General features: G+C 33.1%; 1 protein-coding gene across 3 annotated transcripts in view; it reads left to right on the top strand.

The window, feature by feature from the left end:
- The window catches only part of LOC114338947 (myosin-4), a 179,971-nt gene that overhangs the window by 139,498 nt on the left and 12,878 nt on the right, over positions 1 to 27,595 (top strand). For 2 of the 3 annotated variants that reach the window (XM_028289570.2, XM_028289571.2), the window contains exons 9-10: positions 8,104 to 8,301; positions 15,032 to 15,512. In XM_028289570.2, coding sequence (XP_028145371.2) covers positions 8,104 to 8,301; positions 15,032 to 15,512 — 679 coding nt within the window. The remainder of the gene's footprint in view (positions 1 to 8,103; positions 8,302 to 15,031; positions 15,513 to 27,595) is intronic. The other variant, XM_050646866.1, reaches the window with a different exon arrangement.

Genomic DNA, 27,595 nt, shown 5'->3' with positions numbered 1-27,595 from the left:
GCGTGTACTCTTTCATTAACACTTAACTATGGTACTAAGATCCAAAACTCTAACTATTGGAAAAATAATTGGTAAAGAACACATTAAATGCAAAATTAACCAAGTGTACTTAGAGTAATATCCTATGTAAGACAATTTGTAAGGAACTCTATAATTCAATCTCAAACATATAACAAATGATAGCAAACAAACAAAACAAATAATAGTTAAAAAATTAACTTTAAATCGTATTTGGTCAAGACTGTAATACTGGAACCTCAAATAATTAAACTTATAAAAAATATGCTACTTAGGGGGGCTTGCGTAACGCTTCCTAAATCAATTTATGCCTAAACGCATTTAATAATGTCATTGAATCTTTTTCTAATCCAAACAGATGACGGAGAAACAATAATTGCATTTTAAGGCATTTACCCATAAATTTATTTAGGAAATGTTACACAAGCCGACCGTATACTTGTTATTAATCAGCCTTAACACTTTGACTTCTTATACTTTATAACATCAAAATGAAAGCAACCACAAATTATAATATACTCATAATACTAATATTAATAACATAATATCAAAACAAAACTGTAGCAAAAATAAACTAAAAATCGCAATCAGGATCTTCTACGTCTGATTCTGGTAACACATCTTTCATATTCGCATCCCGTGGAATGTTCAAATATTCATGATGAAAACAAGCTGGAATGACTTGGTCAGTACAAAGTTTCTGAAGATCGTGATATTTCTTTTGGAAATGGGCAGTAGTGATTTATAGCAGGACATAAGTGGGACCCTAGTCTTAGGCTGGACTTCAACATCGAATAATTTGGCACCAGAATTCATAGATGTTTTTATAGAAACAATGTGTTTGTCTTTCTTAAAAGTTGCAATCCGAACTTTACTTATTTTGCCAGTAAGATTTCCTTTAAAATATTTGTCTCCAATGTTATCCCATTTTTTAAATGATCATAAGATATTCGCTCAACATTAAATGGCGATGGATTATTTCTAGCAGTTGAGAAAATGGTGAACCATTGGGAAGGTGCATAAACAGTTGGATGTTTAAGGTTATTTTCAATGATGGCGTGAGACGTATCTACTGGCATATAAGTTTGCCCAGTTAGTAGGAAATTCAACTGAATTGTTTCAAGATTATTACATTCCTGCAAAGTTTGATGAATCATTCCCATAACATTGCGGTTCCGGTTTTGCCCTGGACAACAATCGCAGTATAACATCAATCGTTTAAAATTTCCTCTGGCATCAACAGATTTAATTTATATATGCAAAATTGTTGCTACTTCATTTGCACCTCGTTTACCATTAGATTCGTCCCAATAATAACAGAATACTTTACGAGTGCCACTCTCGTAGAAACACAGGTTATAAACAGCCAGTTTTCTACTATAGTATAATAGCATTGAAGGTGAATATGGCGTATTCAAGACCTTTTGAAGATCAAAGCTGACGCATAATGTAGAAGAATCATCTTTATGGATCTTTTTGTGACTTTTGAAACGGGCGTAACTTTCTTCTTTTTCTTTCTCATGCTGTTCTTTTTCTTTCAGTTTGTCAGGATCAGTGTTTTTTTCAAACATAAGGCATTTCTTGCACTTATCTTTCTTTGGTACATGAAAGCCGACGTTAAACTGCTTATGAAATATTTTGCGAAAAATTATCTCACCCACAATATCCATACCTTGATTAATGACATTATTTTTATAACTTCCGTAAAGAGTTGGTATGTTCTTGAATTCTTCTGGTAAATAAACTTTACTGGAATCTTGGCGGCCATAGTGCGATGGTAAAGCAGGCAAACTTTTTATAAAGTTTATAACGGCATCCAGAGTAGTTTGTTTGGTTGTATTTGACGGCTCCATCTTTCCTCCCATGTCTTCCTTGGCACATCCCCACTCTGCATTTTTAACAATACTATAAATAGTTTTATCTGAAACATTCATAGTGGCTGCTAAAAACTGTAAGCATACATTTCTCCTACCTTCTCCTTCATTTATAAAATATTTTATAGTACAGTTGCGTTTTTCAGACTCACTGCGCTTGCGCTTCACACCTACTCTTTGCGCCAATGATACCAACCAATCTTGTCGTCGAGTTGTATCCAGTTTCCAGAAATGGTTAAATATGCTTTCTCTTCTTTCTTCTGGGATAGATCCACAGTTATTCCCACTTTTTTTTCCTTGACATGGATTCGGGAGAACTTTCTTGGCTGGTACTGTCACTCCCTTCTTAGTTGTATATTCTTCCCCAGCTCTCTTCTTCTTAGATCTTTCTTTTCTTTCATTATTTTTTCTTTCCCTCAATCCAGCGTCACCTACAGTTTCTTCTTCTATGCCCGATCCATTCGTTGTTGGTTTTCTTCTTCTGAAATTCTTTTTCTTTTTTCTTGTTTTACCCTTTGACTCTGCATCATCTGTTTCCTCGTCGCTTGCACTTGCGCTCGACTGACTCGTTCCGAATACGAATGCAGTATGTAGTACGTTATGCATAACCGACTTTCAAAACATGGTTGCGCCTCCTAAGCGCCTATTATTCGTTTTGAAATTCAAATAAAATTATCTAAGCGACACGTTTGGCACAACATTAGGCAACATTTAGGCAAGTAAAACTATCTAAGCGACATTCGGTTCCAAACTAATTAGTCAGGTAAAATTATCTAAGCGACATCAAGTTGGTATCGTTTTTTTATGTAAAATTATCTAAGTTCTTTTTATACCTATTTAGCAACAAGCAAAAATATCTAAGCACAAATGATGTCAAATACATTTTTAGGAACAAATGTATAAGGACACGTTTGGATCATATTTCTGTTTGTAAAAAAATCGGTAAGCGACTATGATAGCAAAATTTAGAACAGGAAAAAATACCGTACTGCTTGGTGCATATGATTTTACTTTCAGTAAATTTATCTAAGTTAACGGTTAATATAATTTTAAGACAGGAACAAATTACTATTCGTTTTTTTTTTATAACTCAAACTGTCCAACCAACCGATATATAGAAAATTAGGACATTTTTGTTGCTTAGTCAGTTGAAAATGTGAGAATATTTAAGATTCACGTACTTCCTAAGCGACAACAAATCTCAACGCAGCGCTACGAGACCCAGACCAATCGACGCGGATTTTTATGGCGAGTCGAATGATATGTATATGTCGTTTTACCAAATCTTGTCGGTTAGGGAGCTTTGCCTTTCATGCGTTGATATACACTGTAATCGACACCCAAAATTACAAATTAAATGAATCATTTATACTGCAAAAAAACCATATCAGCAAGAATTCCGATCTCTGATCGATAATCACTAATGAGCCATTTGTCTTTAACAACTGGTATAAAGTAATTAGGTATATTTTATATTTTGAAAAAATTCATACTAAAAAATAATTTTTAAAATTTATTGAACATAGTCAAATTTTAGTTAGCAAAAGTATTTTTTTAGTAAGTAGATTATTTTTAAAGTGTGCATTATGATGAACAGAACAATTTTATTTAAATGAAAAACAGGTGATCTTTCATGATGAATGAGTGTTATATACAGGGTGTCCCAAAAGTAGCGGAAAGGCCGAATAATTCGCGAAATGAACATCGGATCGAAAAACTGAAAAATACGTGTTCAATAATTTTCAAAAATCTATGCGATGACACTAAACAAGTCCACCACTTCAACCCCTGGGTGTGGAGCGTGGGTAACTTTAAAATCTTAAATGGAACCCCTAATTTTTGTTGCAGATTTGGATTTTCCTTGTAAAAATAAGCAAATTTTATTCGAGCCATTTTGCGAATTGTGGATAGGTAGATAGCGCTATAATCGGAAAAAACGGTATATCGTGATACCACAGCAAAATTATAGAAACGGTCTAATATCTCGAGGAATATATGTACTTCCAGATAAAACTAAAAAACACGTGTTTAATATTTTTCAAAAATGTATAGAATGACACCAAACAGGATTTTTCATTCCACACTCTGGAGGTGGGGTGAGAGTTAACTTTAAAATCTTAAATAGGAACCCCCGTTTTTTCTTGCAGATTGAGTTTCCTCCTTAAAAAATAAGTAACATTTATTCGAACTTTTTTAGAATTGTTGACGGATGGCGCTATATTCGGAAAATGCGATTTATTTGCGCTATCTATCAACAATTCTAAAAATGTTTGGAATATGTGTGCCTTATTTTTCATAAAGATTCTATATCTGCAAAAATAAAGGGGGCTCCTTTTTAAGATTTTACAGTAAAAACTTGGTTCGACACATACTCTTGGTTAGTCTGCTCGCCAAAGTTGAAGTGAAGGCTTTGCAAGCACTGTATTCTTTTCAAACGGGTTTTAAAGAGAGGCTCAACTTTTGTGGTACCCATGACATTTCCATTTAAAAACTTGGTCTAGTGTTTAAATGTATGAATAATTCCTCACAACAGGGTTCAAATTAGGTTTTTTAGGTGGTTTAAACTACAGTAGACTCCCTCTATAACGAGAACTGAAATGGTGAATTAATTATCTCGTTATAAGCGGATCGCGTTATATCAAACAATAATAATATTGAAATCTTTTGATGCCTCTTACGTAGTTTATTATGTGTCGATGGTCAACCTGAACAGTGAACAATGAGACTTCGCCGCCATAAATTGTAAATTTTCTATAGTATTCAATATCGGTCTATAAACAGGCAGATGTTTATTACAGGTGGCCGAGTTTATTATAGTACTAGCCTCGATAATAAGACAGATGTTGGGCATTTCTATGTACAGGTAGTTGGGGCATTTATTTATTTATGACCATTACAACGCTAAAAACAGGCAAAGACAAGTATTCTTCGATTTAAATTTTCCTCGTTATAACCAAATATGCCTCGTTATAGAGCGTTATAGTTCAATAGGAATTTCATGGGACACCTAATGTACCTCGTTATAAGCGAAACCTCGTTATATCCGTGTTCGTTATAGAGAGAGTCTACTGTATATATTGTCATCCGAAATATACAAAATGTAATGTGCAACATCTTCACGTTTGCCCCCCCCCCTAAAAATTTTTATATGGGCGCCCTTGTCAGAATATCCTATGAATGAAATAATCAGTAGTAATTGCATAAGAGCTCTGAAATTATTGAATTTTTCCCGAGTGACACTTTGACAGTTTTAATTTCACGAGCCGAAGGCGAGTGAAATTATGTCAAAGTGTCACGAGAGCAAAAATTCTATATTAATTTCAGAGGTCGAGTGCAATTTGTTGCGATTATTTCATGAATAAAACTGTTCAAAACCAAAATTTTATTGTAATTTATTTATGTAAGTACCGTTAAACACACAGTTTTTATAAATATTTGACGATTGAAAGTCATCACTTTTATAATTTTTAAAACATTAATTGTCATTGATGTCACTGAATGTATTTTTTCGTAGCAACGAAGGGCATTTGACGTAATATACTTAACGACGGGAGATTATCAAAAATTATCGATTTAATTCAGATTTCTGTAGCTTTCTATTGGTCAGAATCTTCTATGAATGAAATAATCAGTTTAATTTAGATTTCTGTAGCTTTCTATTGGTCAGAATCTCCTATGAATGAAATAATCGCGTGAATTTCATTAAAACATGAACAAAATAAGATAAATTTAAAATAAATTAGTAAATAATATCTAACTATTAGTTCATTGCACGTACTATAGCATATTATAATGCCATATTACACGGTATTCTACTTTCACGCACGGCGTGCGGAAAAGTGCAACTTTCGGAAGCGAAATGCGTGCTCAAAAGTGGCTGTTTTAGCACAGCCGTAGAAAAACCAATTTTCAAAACTCCCGAAAAACTTTCCAGGTAAAACTACCAAATGATTGGGCTAACTAGCGGACCCATCGAACTGAGAAAAATATTCAAAAATATTATGTACAAAAAAAGGTGAATCTATTTAACGCTTTCTCATAATTTTTTTGGGGTGAGTAAATATACAACGATGACGGATTTCCGCCGTGCGAATAATTTTCCATACAGGAAATCAAAACTTCACAACAAAGGTTCAAAACTTGGAACTAAGGTCCTGATTACGTGTTATTTCATTGTAATCTATACCTTGGTGGTATCATCCATAAGTTCTTACCTTACTTTTATTAACATCCATTTAAGATATCTAAGATTCCTGTTTCTTTATTTTACAGCTTAGTACTTTTTTAAGTTTATTGTTCAAATTATAGTCCAAGTAATGAAGCTTAAAATAGGACAAAACCTCGCAATTTTTACAGAATGGATCGATTTTCTTGAAAATTTGAGAATACGTAGTGGATACTCCAATGATAAAAATCTATATCATGCCGAAAGGCGCTTTTACCATGGGGGTGATTTTGCACCTCATCTCGGGGGTGGAAATTTTTCATTATAGTTTAATCCCAAAAGTTGGTAAAAACGTTCACTCTAAGCAAAAAAGGTTCTATACATTTTTTTTGATAAAATTGATAGTTTTCGATTTATTCGCTATCGAAAGTGTTAGTTTTATATCGAAAAAATCAATGTTTTTAATAAGTTTTCGGCTAATAACTCCAAAAGTTTTCGTTTTGTCAACACAACTTTTCTTAACAAAAATGTACCTTTTGAAAAAAGAAACAAAACCGTTTTTTAAATTTCCTTTTGGACCAATAGTAATCGAGCTATACTTTATTATATGTTGGCTTTTCTTCGTCAAATGTTAAATATTGTAGTTTCAAAGTCAAAAGACGGGAAAACTATGCATTTTTCGAGGACAACTTGTTCAAACTAATTTAAAATACTTAAAAATGTCTATCACCAGAAATAAAAGAAGTCTCTATCTCAAAAATTAAGTGACTATAATGAAAATAATGTCAGTCCCCATTTTTTTCAGCGAAAAAGTGATTGCAAGCAACCCCGTAATCACCACCCTAATTAAAATTAGTCATTAACCTTATTTGATATTTTTTACTTATGTATTATTAATATATTGAAGAAGTTTGACCGGCTTAGAATGATTAGTTTTTAAAAAAATGCGAGTTAAAAGCGAATAACGAATTTTTGTAGTTTGGAAAAAATGACCTCTTCCTCAGAATAGCAAAATTAGCATCAGAGATACGAAAAAAAGTTTTAATATGGAATTGTAGCTTATTTAATTCCCAAGAACCTGGTTTGCAAAAATTTTTTCTACGGCAAAAATTGAGTGAGCTATTGACAATTAAAACTTGTAATAACATGCAAAATCCCCCTATACCAACCCTTTCAAAGTCATCGCTTTTTGCGACTGAGGATTTTAAAAAGATTTAATATTAATAGACTTATAGGTCTTGTAAAAATCTACAAAATTATTTTATTACCAAACTTTCTAAGATAAAAAACAAAAAAGTTACGGTTAAAAAATCAATATATTTTTTTGAAAAAAAAAGGAGAAATCTAATTGGAAGCATAATAATGTAACTTGGCGGTGTTTTTGGTCATTGGCCTTATTAATTCCTATTTATTTATGTATTATTAATAGATTCTAGAAGTTTGACTTGCTTAGAATGATTCGTTTTAAAAAAATTGGAGTTAAAAGCGAATAACGAATCTTTGTAGTTTGGTAAAAAATGATATTTTCTTCAGAATAGAAAGATTAGCATCAGAGATACGAAAAAATGTTTCCATATAAAATTGTAGGTTATTTAATTCCCAACAATTTGGTTTGAAAACAATTTTTCTACGGCAAAAATTGAGTGAATTGTAATATCGAAAAACATTGATTTTTCTATACAAAACTAACACTTTCGATAACGAATAAATCGAAAACTATTAATTTTATCAAAAAAATGTATAGAACATTTTTTGCTTAGAATGAATGTTTTTATCAACTTTTGCGATTAAAGTATAATAAAAAATTTCCACCCCCGAGATGGGGTGGAAACCACCCCCATGGTAAAAGCGCCTTTCGGAATCATATAGATTTTGATTCTTGGACCTTATTCCCCTTATTGGATCCTTATTATTCCCCTTATTGGATCCTTATTCTCAAAATTTCAAGTAAATCGATCCATTCTGTAAAAAATTGCGAGGTGAAAAGCTTCGGTTCCTGGCCTATTAAGCATAAACCAGTTTTTTATGGAACAACTTTGTTTTCAGCATTAGACCTTCAGAAATCAAGTATGCAAGAAGTTCTAAGCAATATTAAAAACGTACAAAATCACCTTCCACAAATAAATGAACTGTCTATTGGACAAAGAAATGCCAGAAACACATTGGAAGATATATTGAAGAATATCAATGGTTTGACAGAAATTACCGGTACTCTTATGAAAAGTTTTGCTAATACAAATAATGGTATGTAAATTAGGTCACCATTAACTTTTTACAGATAAAATTTTTAGTAACAATTTTGGTTTTTTTGAATTTATTCAAATAAGTAATGATAGACTATTAAAATGTATGTATTTTCGAATACCAGTGAAAATTTTAAACACTTTTTTCATTATATTATTAAAGTGGAATTGTTTACTTTTAGGGCATCACGGTGGTCTAATAGGACCGAAACCTATAATCTGTTTTAAAAATTGAAATATGTTTGGATATTTTCATTTTAATATTTTTTACAAATATACCAATTGCACTAGAAGTTTTAACTTTATTGTAAGTTTCTTATTATATATAAATGGTACCTGTATTAATGTTTCGTGCCTGAAAAGGGCATTTGACAGGGCCAAATTAAGATAAGCCTTAATAGAAGCTTGCAAGGGGATAAGACAGGGACATTCTCCAAGCCCTCTATTGATTAACCCGATAATATATGAAAAAATAAAAAAGTGAAAACCAAAAAAACATAGAAAATGGAAGAAAAACAACTTAAAATAATCTAGGTACTATGCAGACGACGCAATAGGTACTAATCTCAAAGTGAAGATGATTTACAACGCATGGTTCACCAATTTACTCGTAATATAACCGCCGGAAAATTTAACTTGATAATTTCACAAAAAAGAAACAAATTGCATGGTTTGCACTCATGTGCACTCGTGTACTCATAATAGTAGTAAAATTAAAATAAAACGAAAGACTTCTTCAGAAAGAGGGAAGACACTTTACACTGTCGGATTCACAAAGTGCAAATCTTGACTCATCAATAAAAAGAATATTAGCTCAGTCGTTAATATCCCAATTGACATGTCCTGGTGCAAAACTTAAACGTACCATACGATGTGCCCTCGTTAACAGTGGAGCAGTAGCAGGCATTCTGGCTCTGATTCCAAATTCCCTTAATCTGTTTCTAACCGAATTGGCACTTATTCGAACATTACGGGTTCTGAAAATATCATTTCGCAGTTTTCTTGCTGTAACATGATGTGTACGCAAAGTCTGCAGATGTAAATAACGTTCACCTGTGGGGTTCGTGCAACTTTTTTTTTGGGAGGTGAGAATCTTCTAAAGACTTCTGGAAAGGTGTCCCAGGTGTGTTGGATTCAACTCTCTACGCACAACCGTAGCGAGCCGCCTACCAACTAAACTCACCTCCTCTTTCTCCAACCGGCTGGCCAGGAACCGACCTTAGCGGGCATAGCTCTGACCCACCAGCTTTGCTCGTCACCCCCATCTAGCACTCTCTGCGTGCTCTCTGTGACTGTCATGACAACCCGATTTCGCCACCCCATCCACGCATGCAGCCAGCCAGTGTCCGTAAGGCAACCTACCTATCTGCATGATAATGGGTGAGGGGGCGCGATCGCGTTATCATCCCATCCACCGTAAACTGGCAAAGAATTACTAAACAGTTAGTGAGAACAACTAAACTTTCATTCCGCACCCCCTGTAGGAGTGACCCATTCATCTATACACTCACAATACAAGATATAAACACATGAAAAACAAAACATCTAACAATTACTAACACTAGGATTAAAAATTCTTTTATTTTAAAGGACCCTGCCCCGGCAGAAGTGGGAGTTGTATATTGGCTACCCACCCCGGTCGGCGCGAAACGACACATGTTCAAAAGAAATACAAACAGATTATCTTTGTTGGAGTCTCCTCTCTCTTTCTTCCTTATGCTTCACCGTTTCAGTGACAAATCCAATGATCAAGTCAAACATTTTTTCATTCATAATGGTTTTAGGTATGCATTAATTCTTGGGGCTCACCCAGAGGGGACCCCATCCTCAGCTGCAGCGAGGTTCGCCCTGCATGATATACAGGGCATACGAATATCACGTGGTGCGCGTCATCCACCACTCCACACTCGGTACACAGATCGTCCTCAGTCTTTCTTATACGATATGTATATGACCGAAAGGATCCATGCCCCTGCATCTGCACCTGGAGGGGTTCGTGCACCTGAAATGTCCGGGAACTGGTGTTATTGTGTATCCTTTACTTTCTCTATACCTTCTTAAAGCTCTTGAATCGCTAGATTAGTGGATTCCCATAACATCAGCAATATATTGCTTCGATCGTCCATCTCTAATTAAACCTACAATTTTGGCTGCTTGTTCTGATGTTATATTCAGGGGCGTAACAGAGGCCCCCGCAGCATGAAGCTTGCGGGGTGCCCCAATATATGTAAAAATGTGTTATTGATATATTATTTTACGCATGCATACGCAACGTTTTTAAGCAGTGCATGGAAATCTTCAAAAACTTCCCTCGATTCGATTTACCAAAGAATGCAGAAAAACGTCCAACAAAAATCGCTTACTGTAAAAACGTTATCGGTGACTAGGTGGCAGTGGTGTCGCGAGAGCTTTTTTTTGGGGGGGGGGGGGAGAATGAAAAATATTCCCAACTCTCATACTTTATTTTATTTACATAGGTACACCTTTTTCCAAAATTCAGAATAATTAGCTCTGATCCAATTAAAGAGATCATTTCATTTTGAGATTCACCACTCATGTATGTCACATGATAAGGGCGCAATTTTCTGTCGTCAAACCATTGTTTCACGACACTGTTATGTCTTGATATAAGGTTTACAATTTGTCCAAAATTTCCTTCGGAAGCCGAATCAGATTTTCGAAAACCCAATCCTAGAATGCCTAATGTTCTGATTGTATCCATTAAAACCCATAAAACTCTCTTATTTTGACTATGGATTTTCTCTTGTTCGATTAATGTATTTCTCTTATTTTTATCTAGGAAAACATCAATATGCCTTTCTGTAATCAAGAAATTACAATAATCGGACAATGCCGCATTATGAGCCATGGATGAAAAATGTTGTTGAAGTTTGCCCAATTTATTTTTTCCAGCACTTTTCATTTTTCCCCACCCTTTTACACCTCCTTCAACCCAAGAGCTTTCCCCTTTTTCCCGCCCTATACCCTTTGGAAATAAGCAGCAAACAAAACAGAAAACAGAGTCATTTATGGTACTATATTCTAAAAATTCAAATTCATTATACCATTGGGCATTAAACCTATTCTTTCCATCTGATGGAAATGCCGCTAAGCGAGGTTGATGGGGTCCCAAACGAATAAGATAGTTTTTTTGATTAGTACTTAACTTAGAAGGGCGCATTGCAGGATCATGATTTACTATATTATCAGAAAGACTATTTTGGTCATCAATTTCAAAAGAAATATTATCTTTGTTTAAATTTGCTAGCACTTCATTGGCAATATCTATTATTGAGTTGCAATTCTGCCTAAGTTCTGTCACGGAATTTAAAATATCAATTGTAGTCATTTTTTCATCTAAAATTTCTGATTTATGATATTTTTCTAACAGCCCTTTGCTTTCATTTAAAGAGTCTAACAGATACGAAAATTTTCCTAACAGTGATATAAAAGATTTTTCTTCACCTGGTTGATCAGAAGAAATAGTGTTTGATAAGCATTGGGTTGCTTCATCGTCAGTATTTATAGAGATTACGTCTGGTTCCACGTCTATATCACTGGGGATGGTAGTACTGGCACTTGGCATATTCAGGTCCATATTTTCACTAACATCAGTATTTTCACTCCCATCGATCTTTTTGTAGGGGCTATCGTTAGAGCTTATTCGATCGGAATCGGTGTCAGAAGCAGTAGAAGTAGCCTTAAGTAAAAGGATTATTATTAGGCCAAATTATACCAAAAAATATTAAAAAAATTATATGGATATTGCAGTAAACTTTTTCTATTATGCCTATATACACCTATAAATATTTCGGTTTTATCTTACCTCAATTATTATAGTTTCTGTTTCTGCCTCATATTTCCGTTTCTTTAACGCAGCCTCAAATGGGTTTGCAGGCGCCCCAATATTTTGTATGGATACTCTTTTTCCACCATGTTTAACTTTTTCATGTTGACTTTTAAAATCATTGTTAAACACAGATTTACATTCGCAGCATTGCACTTTGTATCTTTTAGGTTTCATTTTTCTTTTAATTTATGGTTTACCGCAAGTAGAATTATGCCTACAAATTAAAAACCGTTGCTAGTGAAATCAATATTTTCACATCACATCAAAATAAAAATTTAAAATTAATATTTTAGATAATTCTTACATAATTTTAAACTCAACAACAAAGCGAAGCCAATTTAATTTTTACTTACCAAAGATAAAAGTCCAAAATTTCCAAACTGCATTTACTCAGTCAAATTAATTAATACTCGAATAATGAATTGCAGCTCCACGCAACTGCTTCAAACAAATTGTAATTAATAATATTTAATATAATTTACCAGTGTAGCAGTAAATTAACACTAATAATTAAAATGTGTTTTTATAACCCATTCGGTCACTCGCACTTATTCACTTAACACCAAATAAAACCTGAACCCGGCTTACACCTTACACCAAACAGAGTAGAAAATATATTTTCGGCGATTCCCCTAACGTGTAACAAATTGTGAATCACTCAACCAGGGCACGCGGCACGCGTAGGCGTAGCAAGTTATTTAATTGACGCGTTGCCGGTTGCGGCGGCGCGGCGGCGCGGCATTGCCACATAGAAAACGAATTCAAAGAAATGAAAGAAATTCAACCCAAACTTTATTTTTTAACTTTATTTTTTTAAATTTTATTTCTTTTCCAGTCGGAGTCGGGATTTATAATTTTCTTAATAAATTTTCCAACTGAATCTTTATTGGGGGGGGGGGAGAATCCCCCCTCACCCCCCGTATAGCGACACCACTGCTAGGTGGTCATCCAGATTTCAAACTCTGCTTGGTGTAAAGCAGAACTACATGAAAATTTTAAAAACACTGTCTAAAATAATATTAACTACCAGAGATCGTGAGTAGAGAATGACAACTAATAATTAAAAATGTAAAATGGAACAGTTTGAATATGTCTTCGCATCTATTTTACAAAATAGTAGTACTTTTACATAACTCTAAAGAATTTTTGTCAAATCTTTAGGCAAAACGATACGTCATTTTTGCAAGAATCCAAAGATTTTGCTACTAATTGTGACTTTACCTGTACTTTTAAAATCAAAAGGTTTGGTAGAGTTAAGAAATATTTTGATGAATTATTACATAATCAACGCATCTCAAACTCTGAAGAGTTGAAGAGTAGGCGTGTTTTTCGGAAATCTCGATGTAGTCATTGAACAAATTCAAGCTGGATTTATAAGTATGTACAACGTGAACAACGATTTTAAAGTCTTACATCTTAGAAGTGGATATCTTTTAAATCGGATTCAGAAGTTTTTGCAGGAGCCAGTAAATTAGTTGGTGGGTACCCGTCAGATTTAAGTAATGAGTTGTTGGAGCAACTGCAATTTATCACTAAGGACACAGTTGGAATCAGCGAACTCAATTTATGATGCAGCTAAAATTATTCTTATAGATTTTCATTGCACTCGTGCTTGCATCTTGCGTACCAGAAGTGTGTCATGCGTACACCTTGTTTTCAACTTTACTTGTTATGACCGCTAGTTCAGAGAGATATATTTCTAAACTTAAATTAATAAAACCATATCTTCGTAGTACAATGTCAGAAGCACGGTTATCTTCTCTAGCGCTTATAAGTACTGAAAACGAAGTTGCCCATCAGATAGATATTAATAAAATAATTGTAGATATATTCGCTGATAGTAGTGCACAAAGAAAGTTGTTCATATCAGAGAATAATACTATGTATTAATGTAATAATTTAAAGAGTGTAGGCGCAAAATTTCGGACTAACGCTTTTTAAATGCATTCATTTTTTTTAATCCTGAGAAAACTAATACAATTTTTGAAAAGTTTAAACGCAGAAAGAAAGATTACATTATTACCGAGGGCTGAAAGTTACTTAGAATCAACAAAAAGTTTCTTTTGAATGAGATATTTGAAATTAAAAATCATACTAAACATTCTCTTTTTTTTCACCCCTGTAATTTATTAAATTAAACATTATAGAAGTTTTCAGGGTTCATATGTAATCTTTCATTCTGTGTTTAAAATTTTCAAAAATATTTACTAGTTTTCTCAGGATTCGAAAAAAATGAATTTAAAAAGCATTGGCACGAAATTTTGCGCCTACGCTCTCAATTTTTGTTCCATTTTATTCTATACCAGTAAAGATAAAAAATATAAGTTTTTATAAACAGTGCATAAATACACTAACACATATACGTTTTTGTTACACAAGTCGCATTTAGTAATTTTTTAAAGGGCTTCCCATTTTCTATTTTGCGGGGGGGCCCCTACGGAGTTTGTTACGCCACTGGTTATATTACTCATTTTTTGTAAGAGCGCACCTCCTTATAAAAAAACTCAAGCATACATAGTGCACAGATCAAATTCTCGAACAACAAACAACGTCTCAAAAACAAATTCTCAAAGTCCAAAATAAAAACAACGTTTTGTTTAACTGTTTGTTTTTTCGGCAGAAACACGCTTCAACTTGAAATGATATGGGTTTGTAGATACCTAAAGGAGACTATAGACGAGTATTATAATATTCTGCTAAAAATGAAAAATTATTTTTAAACTTTCTTTCTGTTTCAAAAATTATGCGATACTTTTTGTGACTAGGTCTTTGAAAACGTTTGTATTTCATTTCACAGCGTAATGTCTTAATTTTAAATTTTCAAAATTATGATTGAAATGTTATTAAAGTAACTCTTCTTAATAAAATATATCAATTCCAGCTCTTAATGGCCAACAGTCAGATGTTAAAGAAATCCTCACAGATGTAAAAAACATACAGAATAAAATAAACCAATTACCACAAAGATACGACCTAGATCTACATCAAAATTCCTCTTTACAAAAACTCAACCAACTGTCAGCTGACGTGTCAGTTTGTAAGCAACAATCCTCAAACGAAGTTCGACATATTCTGGAAAGCATTATAAACAACATCAACAAAACACACGAAGATACCATTGAAAAACTTAACGATCTCTCTGAAATTACAGCTGCCCTTGGACAGAGCTTTGTAACTAACTACGATCAAATTCGAAATGAAATTAAAGGTTTAAATAGGTTAGACCAAGTAATGATAAACACTGCCGATGGTGTTATTGACACCAAACGAAAAGTAGAGTTTGGAGTGCACCAAATTTTGGCCGAGATATCCAAATATTCGAAGGAAACCACTAAACATGTTCAACAAGCAGTGAGTAACAGGTTAGTAAAGAGTAAATATAAGGGAGAGTTGGACAAAACGGGATAGCTAACGTTATTTGACTCATAACTCTTTGACTATGCTATTAATATCTACTTCTTCTTAACTGTAACTTCTTCATTGACCACTTTCTATATTTAAGTATAGTTACGTCTCAATAGTTTGACGATAACATTGAAACAGTCAATTTAAAAAAAAATGGCAAAGTATCCCGTTTTGTCCACCTGGTCGGGTAAAACTTGAATGTGAATAAAGACGATATTGAAGTTAAATATATTTACTTGAAAAATAAAACGTTATCCATATAACATTAATATTAAATAAATTTATAGTTTAAAACCGACAAAAATCGCATGAGTATGGCTCACCATCATTCTGTACCCGGTGCAAGCTTCGTGAGCCCAAAGTCGACATTGCTCACACATTACCCAACCATCATCTGATTTTGATTTGGAATACAGTTCCGAGCAATAAATGCAAACCTCGTCTTCATCTTCATCATCTGAACTGCTATCTATCCCTTTTGTTTCTTTCTGTTTTATTTTCTTGGTTTTGGAACATATTTCTTATTTTTTTCCTTTGCCTTTACAATTTTGTTTTTCTTCCAAATTTAGTTTTGGTTTCTTGATGGGCCTTTTACCTATAAATAGGGTTACCATAATTTCTTAAGACCAAATCTGGACAGGGGAATCCAAGGGGTTGTAGAAAATGTAAAATATGAATTTGACTGTGTTGCTACCTCTACATTGTACCGGGTGTCCCAATAAGAATAGCTCTCGGCCATATCTCAGGAACGGTTTATAGTAGAGCTTTGAAATAAAAAATTTTATAACAAAAGTTGCCTCAGGAAAAGCCTGGAAATTATTTTCATAATTGTGGGTCCACCGCTAGAGGGCGTAATTGAATATCAAAAATAAAAAAATCTAAATTTTACAAAATTTTCCTAATGAAGGGGCACTGGAAATCCGATCGTCGTATTCTCCATAAAATTCTACGCATATTTGATTTCAAAAGTTTAGGTCTACCTTTGGAAACAAGAGGTGGGGGTGAGTGGGAACCTTGTTATGAAAAACTGGCTGTGAGTCCGGTTCTGCTTAATCAAATTTTGCAAACTTGGTCTTGTTGAAGACAGATCTTTTTCGTCAATGTAAAAGTTATGATTTCGAACCAACTTACTGAGTAATATGCCAGCTAGAAGGCGTTATTTAATTTTTTTCAGGAATCTAGTTTTCTTTGGAAAATATTAAATACAAACATGCATTTTTAATACCATATTACAAAATTAGACAAAATTAGCAACAGAATAGCGAAAACCGCATGTTAATACCTTTTTTCTATCTCGAGATATCTTACAAAACGTGTAAATTTAAAAACATAACTATTACTGTCACCGGTAAACGAAGTTTAGGAAAAGTAGTGTGCTATGGAAACAACAAAGAAGCATTTTCCAGCTGTCAACGTATATTAGGTCTTTTCAACGCTTTTCATTTGTTTCGAGCCTCGTTCATATCTCGTATATTAATATTATACACGGATTATACGGCATATGACAGAGGCTCGAAACAAATGAGAAGCGTTGAAAAGCCCTATTACAAAGAAATAAAAACAACTATTTAGTAATGACATAAATATTCAAATTTTTGCCCATCATTTTCGTTGCAAACATTTACTCTTTCAAGAGTAGATTGAACAGCAGTCTCAATTTCTGCTCTCGATATGCTTTGAATGGCGTTTAGTATTCTCCGTTGAATGTATTCTAGAGTAGTGTATGATGGGCAACAATTTGAATATTTAGGCCGTCACTAAGTAGTTCTTTTTGTTCTTTGTTATATTTAATTTAAATAGTATCCTTTCTCTTTATATTGTTGTTTTAATTAATTATATTTTTATACGTTGACATCTGGAAAATGTTATTTTGTTTTTTTCCACAGCACACTACTTTTCATTAACTTAGTTTACCGGTGATAGTAACAGTTATGTATAAAATTTACACGTTTCTCGAGATATCTTGAGATATAAAAAAGGTATCGACATGCGGTTTTCGCTATTCTATTGCTAATTTAATCTAATTTTATAAAGTATGATGAAAAATGCATACTTGTATTTAATATTTTCCAAAGAAAACTAGATTTCTGAAAAACATTAAATAACGCCTCTCAACTGGCTTATTACTTATTAGGATGGTTCAAAATTATCACGCTTACATTGAAGAAAAAGATCTCTCTTCAACAAGACCCAGTTTTCAAAATTTGATTTAGCAGAACCGGACTTACAGCCATTTTTTCATAACAAGGTTCCCACTCACCCCCATCTCTTATTTGCAAAAGTAGAGTTAAACTTGTTAAATCAAATATGCGCAGAATTTTATGAAGAATACAATAATCGGATTTCCAGTGCCCCTTCCTTAGGAAAATTTTGTAAAATTTAGATTTTTTAATTTTTGATATTCAATTACGCCCTCTAGCGGTGGACCCACAATTATGAAAATAATTTCCAGGCTTTTCTTGAGGCAACTTTTGTTATAAAATTTTTTATTTCAAAGCTCTACTATAAACGGTTCCTGAGATATGGCCGAGAGCCATTCTTATTGGGACACCCGGTACATATGTATATGCGAAATGCATATGGCACAATTAAAAGTTCAGCTATTTCGTTACAATATGCAACTAACATCGAAAATCTCTGCCAGTTTAAAATACATATACAGGGTGGTGAATCGGAAAACGGGCCATAGGAAACTCAATGTAAAATTTTAAACTGTTGAATTCCTGCTTCCCTAATTAAGTTACATCAAATGTCATGAGAAGTTATTTGTAGAGGACTGAAATCTGCATTAAAAACCGAAGTTACAATTGTTCTACGATTTAAACACATTCCAAAATTTTGAAAAATATAATGTATTTACAGCAGTAGGTATGTGTGGGCATATTAGGCCACACGTTACTATTTAACTGACAGTGAGAACACTATTGACTGAAGAAAATATCTTTATTATTAATACTTTCTCCTTAACTGAGGGTATCTGATCAACTTTATTGTGTTTTAAACAATAAATGATAAAATAAATAAAGAAATTGACAGTTCAAATTGTTAATATAATAAATTCATTGTCACCGAATGCAATTTTATACACATTATTGCACTGTGTGTTGCGTAACTTTGGCGTATTTCTCTGGAAATTGTATTATATTTTTACAAAATTTTGAATAATTATTATTCGTAGAACAATATTAACAGTTGTTTTCAATACAGATTTCAATTCTCTACAAATAGTTTCTTATGACTTTTGATGTAAAATAATTAGGGAAGCATTAATTCAAAAGTTTAGAATTTTACATTGAGTTTCCTATGGCCCGTGTTCCAATTCACCACCCGGTAGACGTATGTTTTAACATACTTTAGACCTGAAATGAAATTTCCCACCGTTGGGCCAAGTGTTTTCCATTTTTCTTTTAGTAAAGAAAAAAAAAACCGGACATTTCTCATATCCGGACGCCAATCCGGACATGTCTTTCAAATCGGGACTATCCGGGCCAAATCCGGACGTATGGTAACCCTACCTATCTAGAGACCTCTCCAGATCTTCTTTATAAGGTGTTGAGGTTAACACAGCTGTTTTTCCTCTCCTTTTATCATTAGGGTTAATTTTTCTTTAAGCGTGAGTAAGGGCAACTAGTTCTTTGGGAGTGACTTGAAATTTATTGACAAAGTACGAACAAGAGGGTGTTGCATTAGCATAGAACTTGTTGCAAGAAAGAGGAGGAGGAGTAGTATGGCAATTTCCCTTATTTTCAAGCACCTTAGGAATTTTTGTAGTGTAAAAGTATCTGAAGGCAATGTATTTGGAGAATTCTCATTCTCTGCATCATCATCAACTTGGCTTTGTGATAATGGTGGTTTACGAGGTGGATAGCGCCGATTATTTTCTAAAACGGGACCAATCATCGGATCGTTCATCGATGTTTCTGTGGTTTCAGCTGGTTCAAACATCCAGTCTTAAAAAATTTCCGGATTGAGAGGTTGAATGTCAGTCTTTCTAAACCCATTCACAGCGGTTTGGACGCTAGCAGCTTTCATATATGCGTTTCCGAAAAGTTTTCCTATTTGGGAGACTGTGATTGGTCGACTTGGATGTTGCTGCATCCATTTATGAACTTCTGACGTATAATAAGTGCTGAGTGGTGACATGAAACTGACTTCTGGAGGCTGCAATCGATGCGTGGTATGCGGAGGGAAGCACAACATTACAACACCAATATCTCTAGCTTTCTCTATGACGTCAATATTTTTTGTGTGGGTCGTATGTCCGTCCAAAAGTAAAAGAACAGGATGTTCTTTGGAGGGTTTTGAAAACTCAATAAAATGACTAAACCAATTAGAAAAAATTTCTTTTTGCATCCATGCTGACGAATGATATAAAGCTTTACTGCCAGATGGAGCATCATCTAGCAGCTCAGGTTTTGCTCTGGACCTGGAAAAAATAAAGGTAGGCGGCATAAATACACCAAAAGCACTCATGCAAATTTCTACAGTAACAAGAACACCGCGTTCAGCTGAAGATATACACCCAACTTGCCTTTTCCCACGCAATGACAAACATTTCGATCTTTTCTTTGGCACAGTCATTATACCCGTTTCGTCAACGTTGTAAATCCGTTTGGGTGGTATTTTATATTTTTCAAGCACACCAGTAAGCAAGGAAATAGCTATTTGTATAACAAGGGAGGAAAGTGCTACTTTTCCTCCCGAGAATGAAGTTTACTGCCCGACGCGTAGCGGAGGGCAGTAATCATTCAAGGGAGGAAAAGGCACTTTACTCCCATGTTATACATATGGTTTTTCCACCTTCCTCAAATAACAAGTCATTTTTTCATATTTACTTAATTTATTTATGTAACTAACCAACAAAATTTATTAGAACTAAAACTAACAAGTAGGTACAATATAACTGTCAACTGTCAAATATAAGTCAAATTATTAATGTAAACATTGTTAAATCAGAATAACAATTTACTGGTTTTTACCATTCTGCAAAATACAGAGTGTTTTTAAATACACGTTGAAATGTATAAATACTTACGTAATAGAAAATAGATATTGTACAGGGCGTCAATAAGTTATATTTCATGAATGAAATACCATGACCTCACTTTTACTTTTCCTCCCTAGGGAGGAAAAGTACAACTTTGCTCCCTACAATCAGGTCCGGAAAAGTATACTTTCGGTAGAGGTAGGTGGAAAAATATTTTTTACTGCAGGCCTATTAAAATCCATGGCTCTAGCTAGAGATGTTGGTTCAGGGGTACGAAGTTTAACGGTTGGATGTCTTTTTAGAAAGCTGTATAACCAACCTTTGCCGGTCATTTTTTTGTCTCTATTAAATCCATTGCGTTGAGCTAACTGAAAAGCCAAACTTCGAAAGTCATTCAAAGTAAAACCAAATAGTCGTAACTCCATTAACAAAATATGTTCCACCAAAATATCTTCTCTTGTTCCGCTGTGAAAACAGGTCTGTGACGCCCTAGTCTTTTCTTTGCTGAATTTTCTCGTTCGGTAGTTTTTTATTTTTTTTTACTCTGGTTTCAATAATTGGTCGAGGTACCCCAAATTCTTTAGAAGCCTTAAGATAACCCATTCTTCCGTCAAGAACCTTTTCCACTGCTTGGCGCATACTTTCCTCATTCCAAGACTGCCGATCACTTTTTCTTTTACATTTTTCCATAATAACGCTAAAAAAAATTAAATTTAATATGCTTGTTAAAAAGTATCCACGTTTTGGTTGGACAAAACGGGATAGTATCCAGTTTTACCCAACCACTCGATATCCCATTTTACGCAACTAAACACTGAATAATGTTTTGAAATTTTTCAACAAAAAAACAGTTATCATAATCACAAATATCGCAAAACACACTCATATTGATATTACATAGAGAAACATAAAAAATACTCACCGGTATTTATTTTGTCGATTTAACTTAATACTAATTCTTAACTAACTACGGATGAAACTAATTAGCATAACCTTACTTTTTCAAACTAGCATTTGCCACAAGCCACAGATCAACAATGGACCGGGATAGTGTGACGTCAAAACGTCAAATATTTTTCCAAACAAATCAAAAATCAATAAATATTTGACGTCTGTCAATGGATTATACACGTGATTTGTGTAATCATTTTTAATTTTATTTTGTTTTAACAAGCATCTGCACATTTTTTCTAAAGACACAATCCTTGTTAGTCATATCAATCATATAGGGCTTTTCATCGACTGTCATTTGTTTCGAGCTTCTGTCATGTGTCACATAATATTAATATATCTACGCCATACGTCTTTGGTTTGTATCATTGGTATATACCAATAACGTATGACGTAGATATATTAATATTATGTGACACATGACAGAAGCTCGAAACAAATGACTGTGAATGAAAAGCCCTATTGCTTTTAATTTTATAAATGTTACTACACAAAATCAAGGATTTACACACTACAATAGTACTTACTGCATTTCTTCAAGTTCTTAACCAGTCCTATTTGGAAATATGGTGGAAAATATACTATGAGCATTGATTACAATCACAGTTACCCAACACATTACCATTTTGTAAAAATTAAACATCCTACAAGCAATATATTCCAATTATAAAAACGAAAACAAACACATGACAAACACCACGTGTGCATCTTTGTTTTGTTTGGCAAATGATTCCAGAGTAGCCAACATTGATTTGACGTCACGACTATCACGGTCCATTAATCAGAGTAACCTCCTGCTACATTCAAATAGACGGTATCTGTAGTGATTAACATCATCGGTCATTAGATGGCGCCGCTTATTTTTAAATTATCGTCGTTATACCGTTTTACCAGACTATCCTGTTTTAGCCAACTCTCCCCTTACAATAGTCCAATCATTTGGTAGTTTTACCTGGAGAGTTTTCCGGGAGTTTTGAAAATTATTAATTTTATGGATTTCGGTATGCTCTTTTAGAGAGGAAACGTTCTCCTGCTTTAGCAACGATCTCTGGATCAACGTTTAGATTTTTAAATACCTCAATACCCACGTTCAAATCAGGATGTTTTCGGAGTACATTAATGAATCTCATTTTTCCTTAGAGTGCATATATGTTGTATCATAGATACTGAAGGCATGCAAAAATAAAATATGATCTGCAGCTGTTTTATCTATGATACTTTCAGTGAAAAAACTTCTTAATAATAGGTATAATTTAATTAAAAATCTTAAAAATCCAAATAGATTACATAAATGTGTTCAGAGCGAACGTTTTCGGACCTATCAGTCCATCATCAGTGAACTTTTGTACTTTCAAAATGGCCCGAAAACCAAACATTAAATTCAATATACATTGTTGAATTGTAAGATTGTGAAGGATTAAAGTCGATGTTAGTGGTTACCTTCCGGGAATGTGAAGTGGGATATATATGTAAGGGGATTCTTTATGTTCCCGGAAGGTATCCACTAATATCGGCTTTAAGCCTTTACAATTTTACAATTCAACCACACACATTTCAAAACCAGTGTTTGGTTTTGGGGCTATTTAGCAAGTATAAGAGTTCACTGATGATGGACTGATAGGTCCGAAAACGTTCGTTATGAGTACATTTATGTAACCTTTTTGAATTTTTAAGATTTTTAATTAAATTATACTTACTAGTAAGGAGTTTTTTACTTCGATGTCGAGTTTTTTTATAATTTCGTTATTATTAATTTTACGACGAAAAGTTATTCTTCATAAAACGATCTGCATGTTCTAAAATCTAAGATGCAACCATAATATACTAAATTTTATTCGAGGTACCTATATCAAAAAATATGAATTTCGCTCAAGAGTAAAATGCCTTTATAGTTCAAAATATTTAAATTACAAGGATATGCACATTAAAACAAACTTTTTAACTCTAAACAACTTTTTATAATAGCAATTTTCCATATTATGAATTTAAATACGTAAATAAATAGTTTTAATGTGCGACTGGTATATTAGTCAAATTATTAGACTGACAAATAATAACATGATTTCGAAGTCAGTTAAATATGATATAATGCCCTAGGGCGTTATTTTGAAAAATAAATAACACCCTTGGGCACTAAATTTAAATAACTAGTTAAATAGGTACTGTCACTGTCAAGTTGACAAATAAAAACCTAAGTATGGATACAATTACGTTACGACTATTGCTCCTAAATGTACTTATTTGTTAAATATTTATATGGGAAATAAGCCACAATTAAAATGAAAAAAATAATTTTATTAACGTTTCGACGCCCAAATCGGGTGCCGTTGTCAAAATACAAAATATTATTAAAATAAACAAAAATGTTGTTGCTAAGTAAAAAAATTCTTGTCATAATTTATTTAATCTGACACATTTATATTGGCAATTCAGACATATATTATACATTTTAAAGTAGAAGACTTAATAATATTGCCAATATTTATGAGTTGCGTTCCTGGGACGACTTACTGAAAGATAGTTCATTCGATTACATGAAATCAATCCCAACTCAAGAATATCCGTCACAAAAAATTATAGCATGTGATCTGTCTTTAAAAAGACAACCAAATGCAACGACAGTATAATTCTCGCGCTAGAGATTTCATAGTAAATCACAAGGGAAAACCAGGAAAAACCTGTGATACTATCCCGACATCGTAAGTATTTGGTCTTACATTTAATTTACTCTCAAAAAATAACTCAAAAAATAATACCAAATTCTGACTTGAGTAAAATTTTGAGAGTAAATTAAATGTAAGACCAAATACTTACGATGTCGGGATAGTATCACAAGTTTTTCCTGGTTTTCCCTTGTGATTTACTATGAAATCTCTAAGGCGAGAATTTTACTGTCGTTGCATTTGGTTGTCTTTTTAAAGACAGATCACATGCTATAATTTTTTTGTGACGGATATTCCTGAGTTGGGATTGATTTCATGTAATCGAATGAACTATCTTTCAGTAAGTCGTCCTAGGAACGCAACTCATAAATATTGGCAATATCATTTTAAAGTCTTCTATTCTTTTTCCAAAGTCAGTTTGCCAAGTGTCGGCTTTTGAGATTCGCTGATGCCATTGCCGACCATTGGCGTGGAAATTAAGAAAAAGGATCAGTTCATCACACGCATATTTCAAGAAAAATCATATAATTTTTATTAATTTTTGCATAATTATATCCAGGAAAATCTCTCAATTTTTGGTCAGAAATTGTTTAAACAATTTTTTAAACAAATTCAAAATATCACCTTTTGTGCTCCAAAAAATATTTTTTTAGGTTTTTGGGTGACTCTAAATAAGAAAGGTACTTTGACATTTTTCTCAAAAGTTAATAGTTTTCGAGTTATAGGCGATTTAATATCTGAAAAATGCGAAAATACGCATTTTGGAGGCTTAAAACTCATATTAAAATTATTATCTTTGAGGTTGTTAAGAGCTTGAATTGAAGTTTAAATATTCATTTTGAAGATTCTGAACAGTAATCGGGTCTAACTTCGATTTAGACCGTTGTTTTTTAATTGTTAATTATGCGCGTCCATCCGATTTTTATGCAGTATACTGTTTCAAAAATCTCTTATTTTGCTTTGTTGAAAAACATTTTTTTGTTTATTTTGTGTGTCATTGTAAACAAAAAAGGTTTCTGTTGAAAAACATTTTTTTGTTTATTTTGTGTGTCATTGTAAACAAAAAAGGTTTCTTGTAATTTTCTAAGATGTTAATAGTTTTCGAGTTGTAAGCGATTTAAAATCTGAAAAATGCAAAAATACGCATTTTCGAGACTTGAAAACTCATATGTAAGTTATAGTTTTTGAGGTTATCGTGTGCTTAAATTGAATTTTAAACATTCATTTTCAAGATTCTGAAGAGAAATCTGGTCTAACTTTAATTTAGACCGTTGTTTTTAATTGTTAATTATGCGCGTCTATCCGATTTTTATGCCGTATACCATTTCAGAAATCTCTTATGAACTTCTCAGAACAATGAAAAGAAATATTTTGTGTTTAGAATGGTCTACAAAATCTAAAAAAAAAATGTTTTTTGAAATAGTATACCGCATAAAATCGGATGGACGCGCATAATTAACATTTAAAGAACAACGGTCTAAATTGAAGTTAGACCCGATTACTATTCAGAATCTTGAAAATGAATGTGTTCAGTTTAAGCTCTTGACAACTTCAAAAATAATAATTTAAATATGAGTTTTTTAAGCCTCTAAAATGCGTATATTGGCATTTTTAAGATCGCCTATAATTCGAAAACAATCAACTTTTGAGAAAAATGACAAGGTACTTGTCTTGTTTAGAATGACCAAAAAATTTAAAAAACTATATTTTGGAGCAAAAAAGGTGATGTTTTAAAGAAAACAAAAAAATTAGCTCGACGCCCTTCAGATTTGTTTAAGGGGATATTTTTGAACAGGAATTTGCAAATAAATCGAATTATAAATTTTTTCAGATTGGAACGTCCTCACAATATGGAATATCTACCTATTTTCTTTGTAATAAACCAATAAGTTATAAACTGTCTTATAAACATTGATAAACGTCCTTTGCAGCGGTGTCAACCCTACCCAATTGTTTATTTCGTCGCTTTCGTTTTAAGGAATGATATGTAACAGTTCCTAATTTAACAATTTTATAGATCGTCTTATACTCGATTTTTGTTAATTCCTGAATTCTCGAAACAATTGCATTATCAGTCATTCCAGTTTCCAGTATATTCTTTTTTGAAACGAGTTCACATTGGACGTGCAGATCATTGTTTTTTAATTCGATTAATTGTTTATATAGTAGTAAAATATAATATACCTTCCAGTTACAACTCCGCCACTGTTGGATGGAACAAAATTTGTTTGTAGACACAGGTGTTCCGCTGTGCTGTGTTGCCACCAACGATGGCCGAAATACGATGCCAATTTAACGATAGGCAGAGTAGGGAAGAACTAACTAATAGTGTTCTTTTGTTGTTGAATTGAAACGAAATATATAAGTAATGGATGTGACCATCACTGTTTGGTTTTTTATTACTTAAAATTTGATACTTTCAATGTTTAAACTTGTTTTAATATTAAAGCAAATTCTTAATATCTCGTTAAAATCATCAACATGGCAACGTCAATTTCAAACGGGGTTCTTAATTTTGTCCAGCCTACAGTGTTGCTGATACTCCAAAATTTCTTTAAAGTATAATATATACAAAGTTGCTTCAATTTATTAGTGAATGCCCATTGAAATTTTAAGTACCTAGTTAACTAATTTATATATTTTTTAAGAATATTTTAACATTATCTTTCTAACAGTGTCATTGAATAACAATTGAATAGTAAAGTAGAGAAAACATTTTCAGAATATATAAACTTGGGAATTTTAGGAAATATATCTGACAACCTTGATTCGAAAGCCGGTCTCTTTGATATCAATATGACTGCTGATTATGTTGGAAAATTATTAGTGGATAAAGTGCACTTTAAAATGTATAATATATGTCTGAATTGCCAATATAAATGAGTCAGATTAAATAAATTATTAGAAGAATTTTTTTACTTAGCAACAACATTTTTGTTTATTTTAATAATATTTTGTATTTTGACAACGGCACCCGATTTGGGCGTCGAAACGTTAATAAATTTTTTTTATTTAAATTGTGGCTTATTTCTCATATAAATATTTAATCATAAAAATGCCACAAGGAAATAGCTTCAGAACAACATTAAGTACTTATTTGTAAACTAATTACAGTACCTGGCCAAATTATTAGGCCAAGTAAGGAAAAATTTACCATATTATGAAGTTATTTTTCTCATGATTATGAACATATTTGAAAAAAATACTGTTGTGTTCCTTTTTTGTGGATATTAACTTTAAGGTGTGTATCTATTAGGTTTGCTGCTCCGCGCTCCCTGCAACTGCTCCAATCGATACGGCATGCGCTCTTCTACATATAAATCGCCACCGATTGGAGTGCCGAGCGGAGCGCGAACCTAATGGATACGCACCTTTATCTGTAAAGGAGCGCATGTCGTATCGATTGGAGCAGTTGCAGGGAGCGCGGAGCAGCAAGCCT

Source organism: Diabrotica virgifera, chromosome 3 (assembly GCF_917563875.1).
Source record: "Diabrotica virgifera virgifera chromosome 3, PGI_DIABVI_V3a".
NCBI classification, from domain to species: domain Eukaryota; kingdom Metazoa; phylum Arthropoda; class Insecta; order Coleoptera; family Chrysomelidae; genus Diabrotica; species Diabrotica virgifera.
Note: the sequence above shows the minus strand (reverse complement) of the source record. Positions and strands in the feature narration are given on the sequence as shown.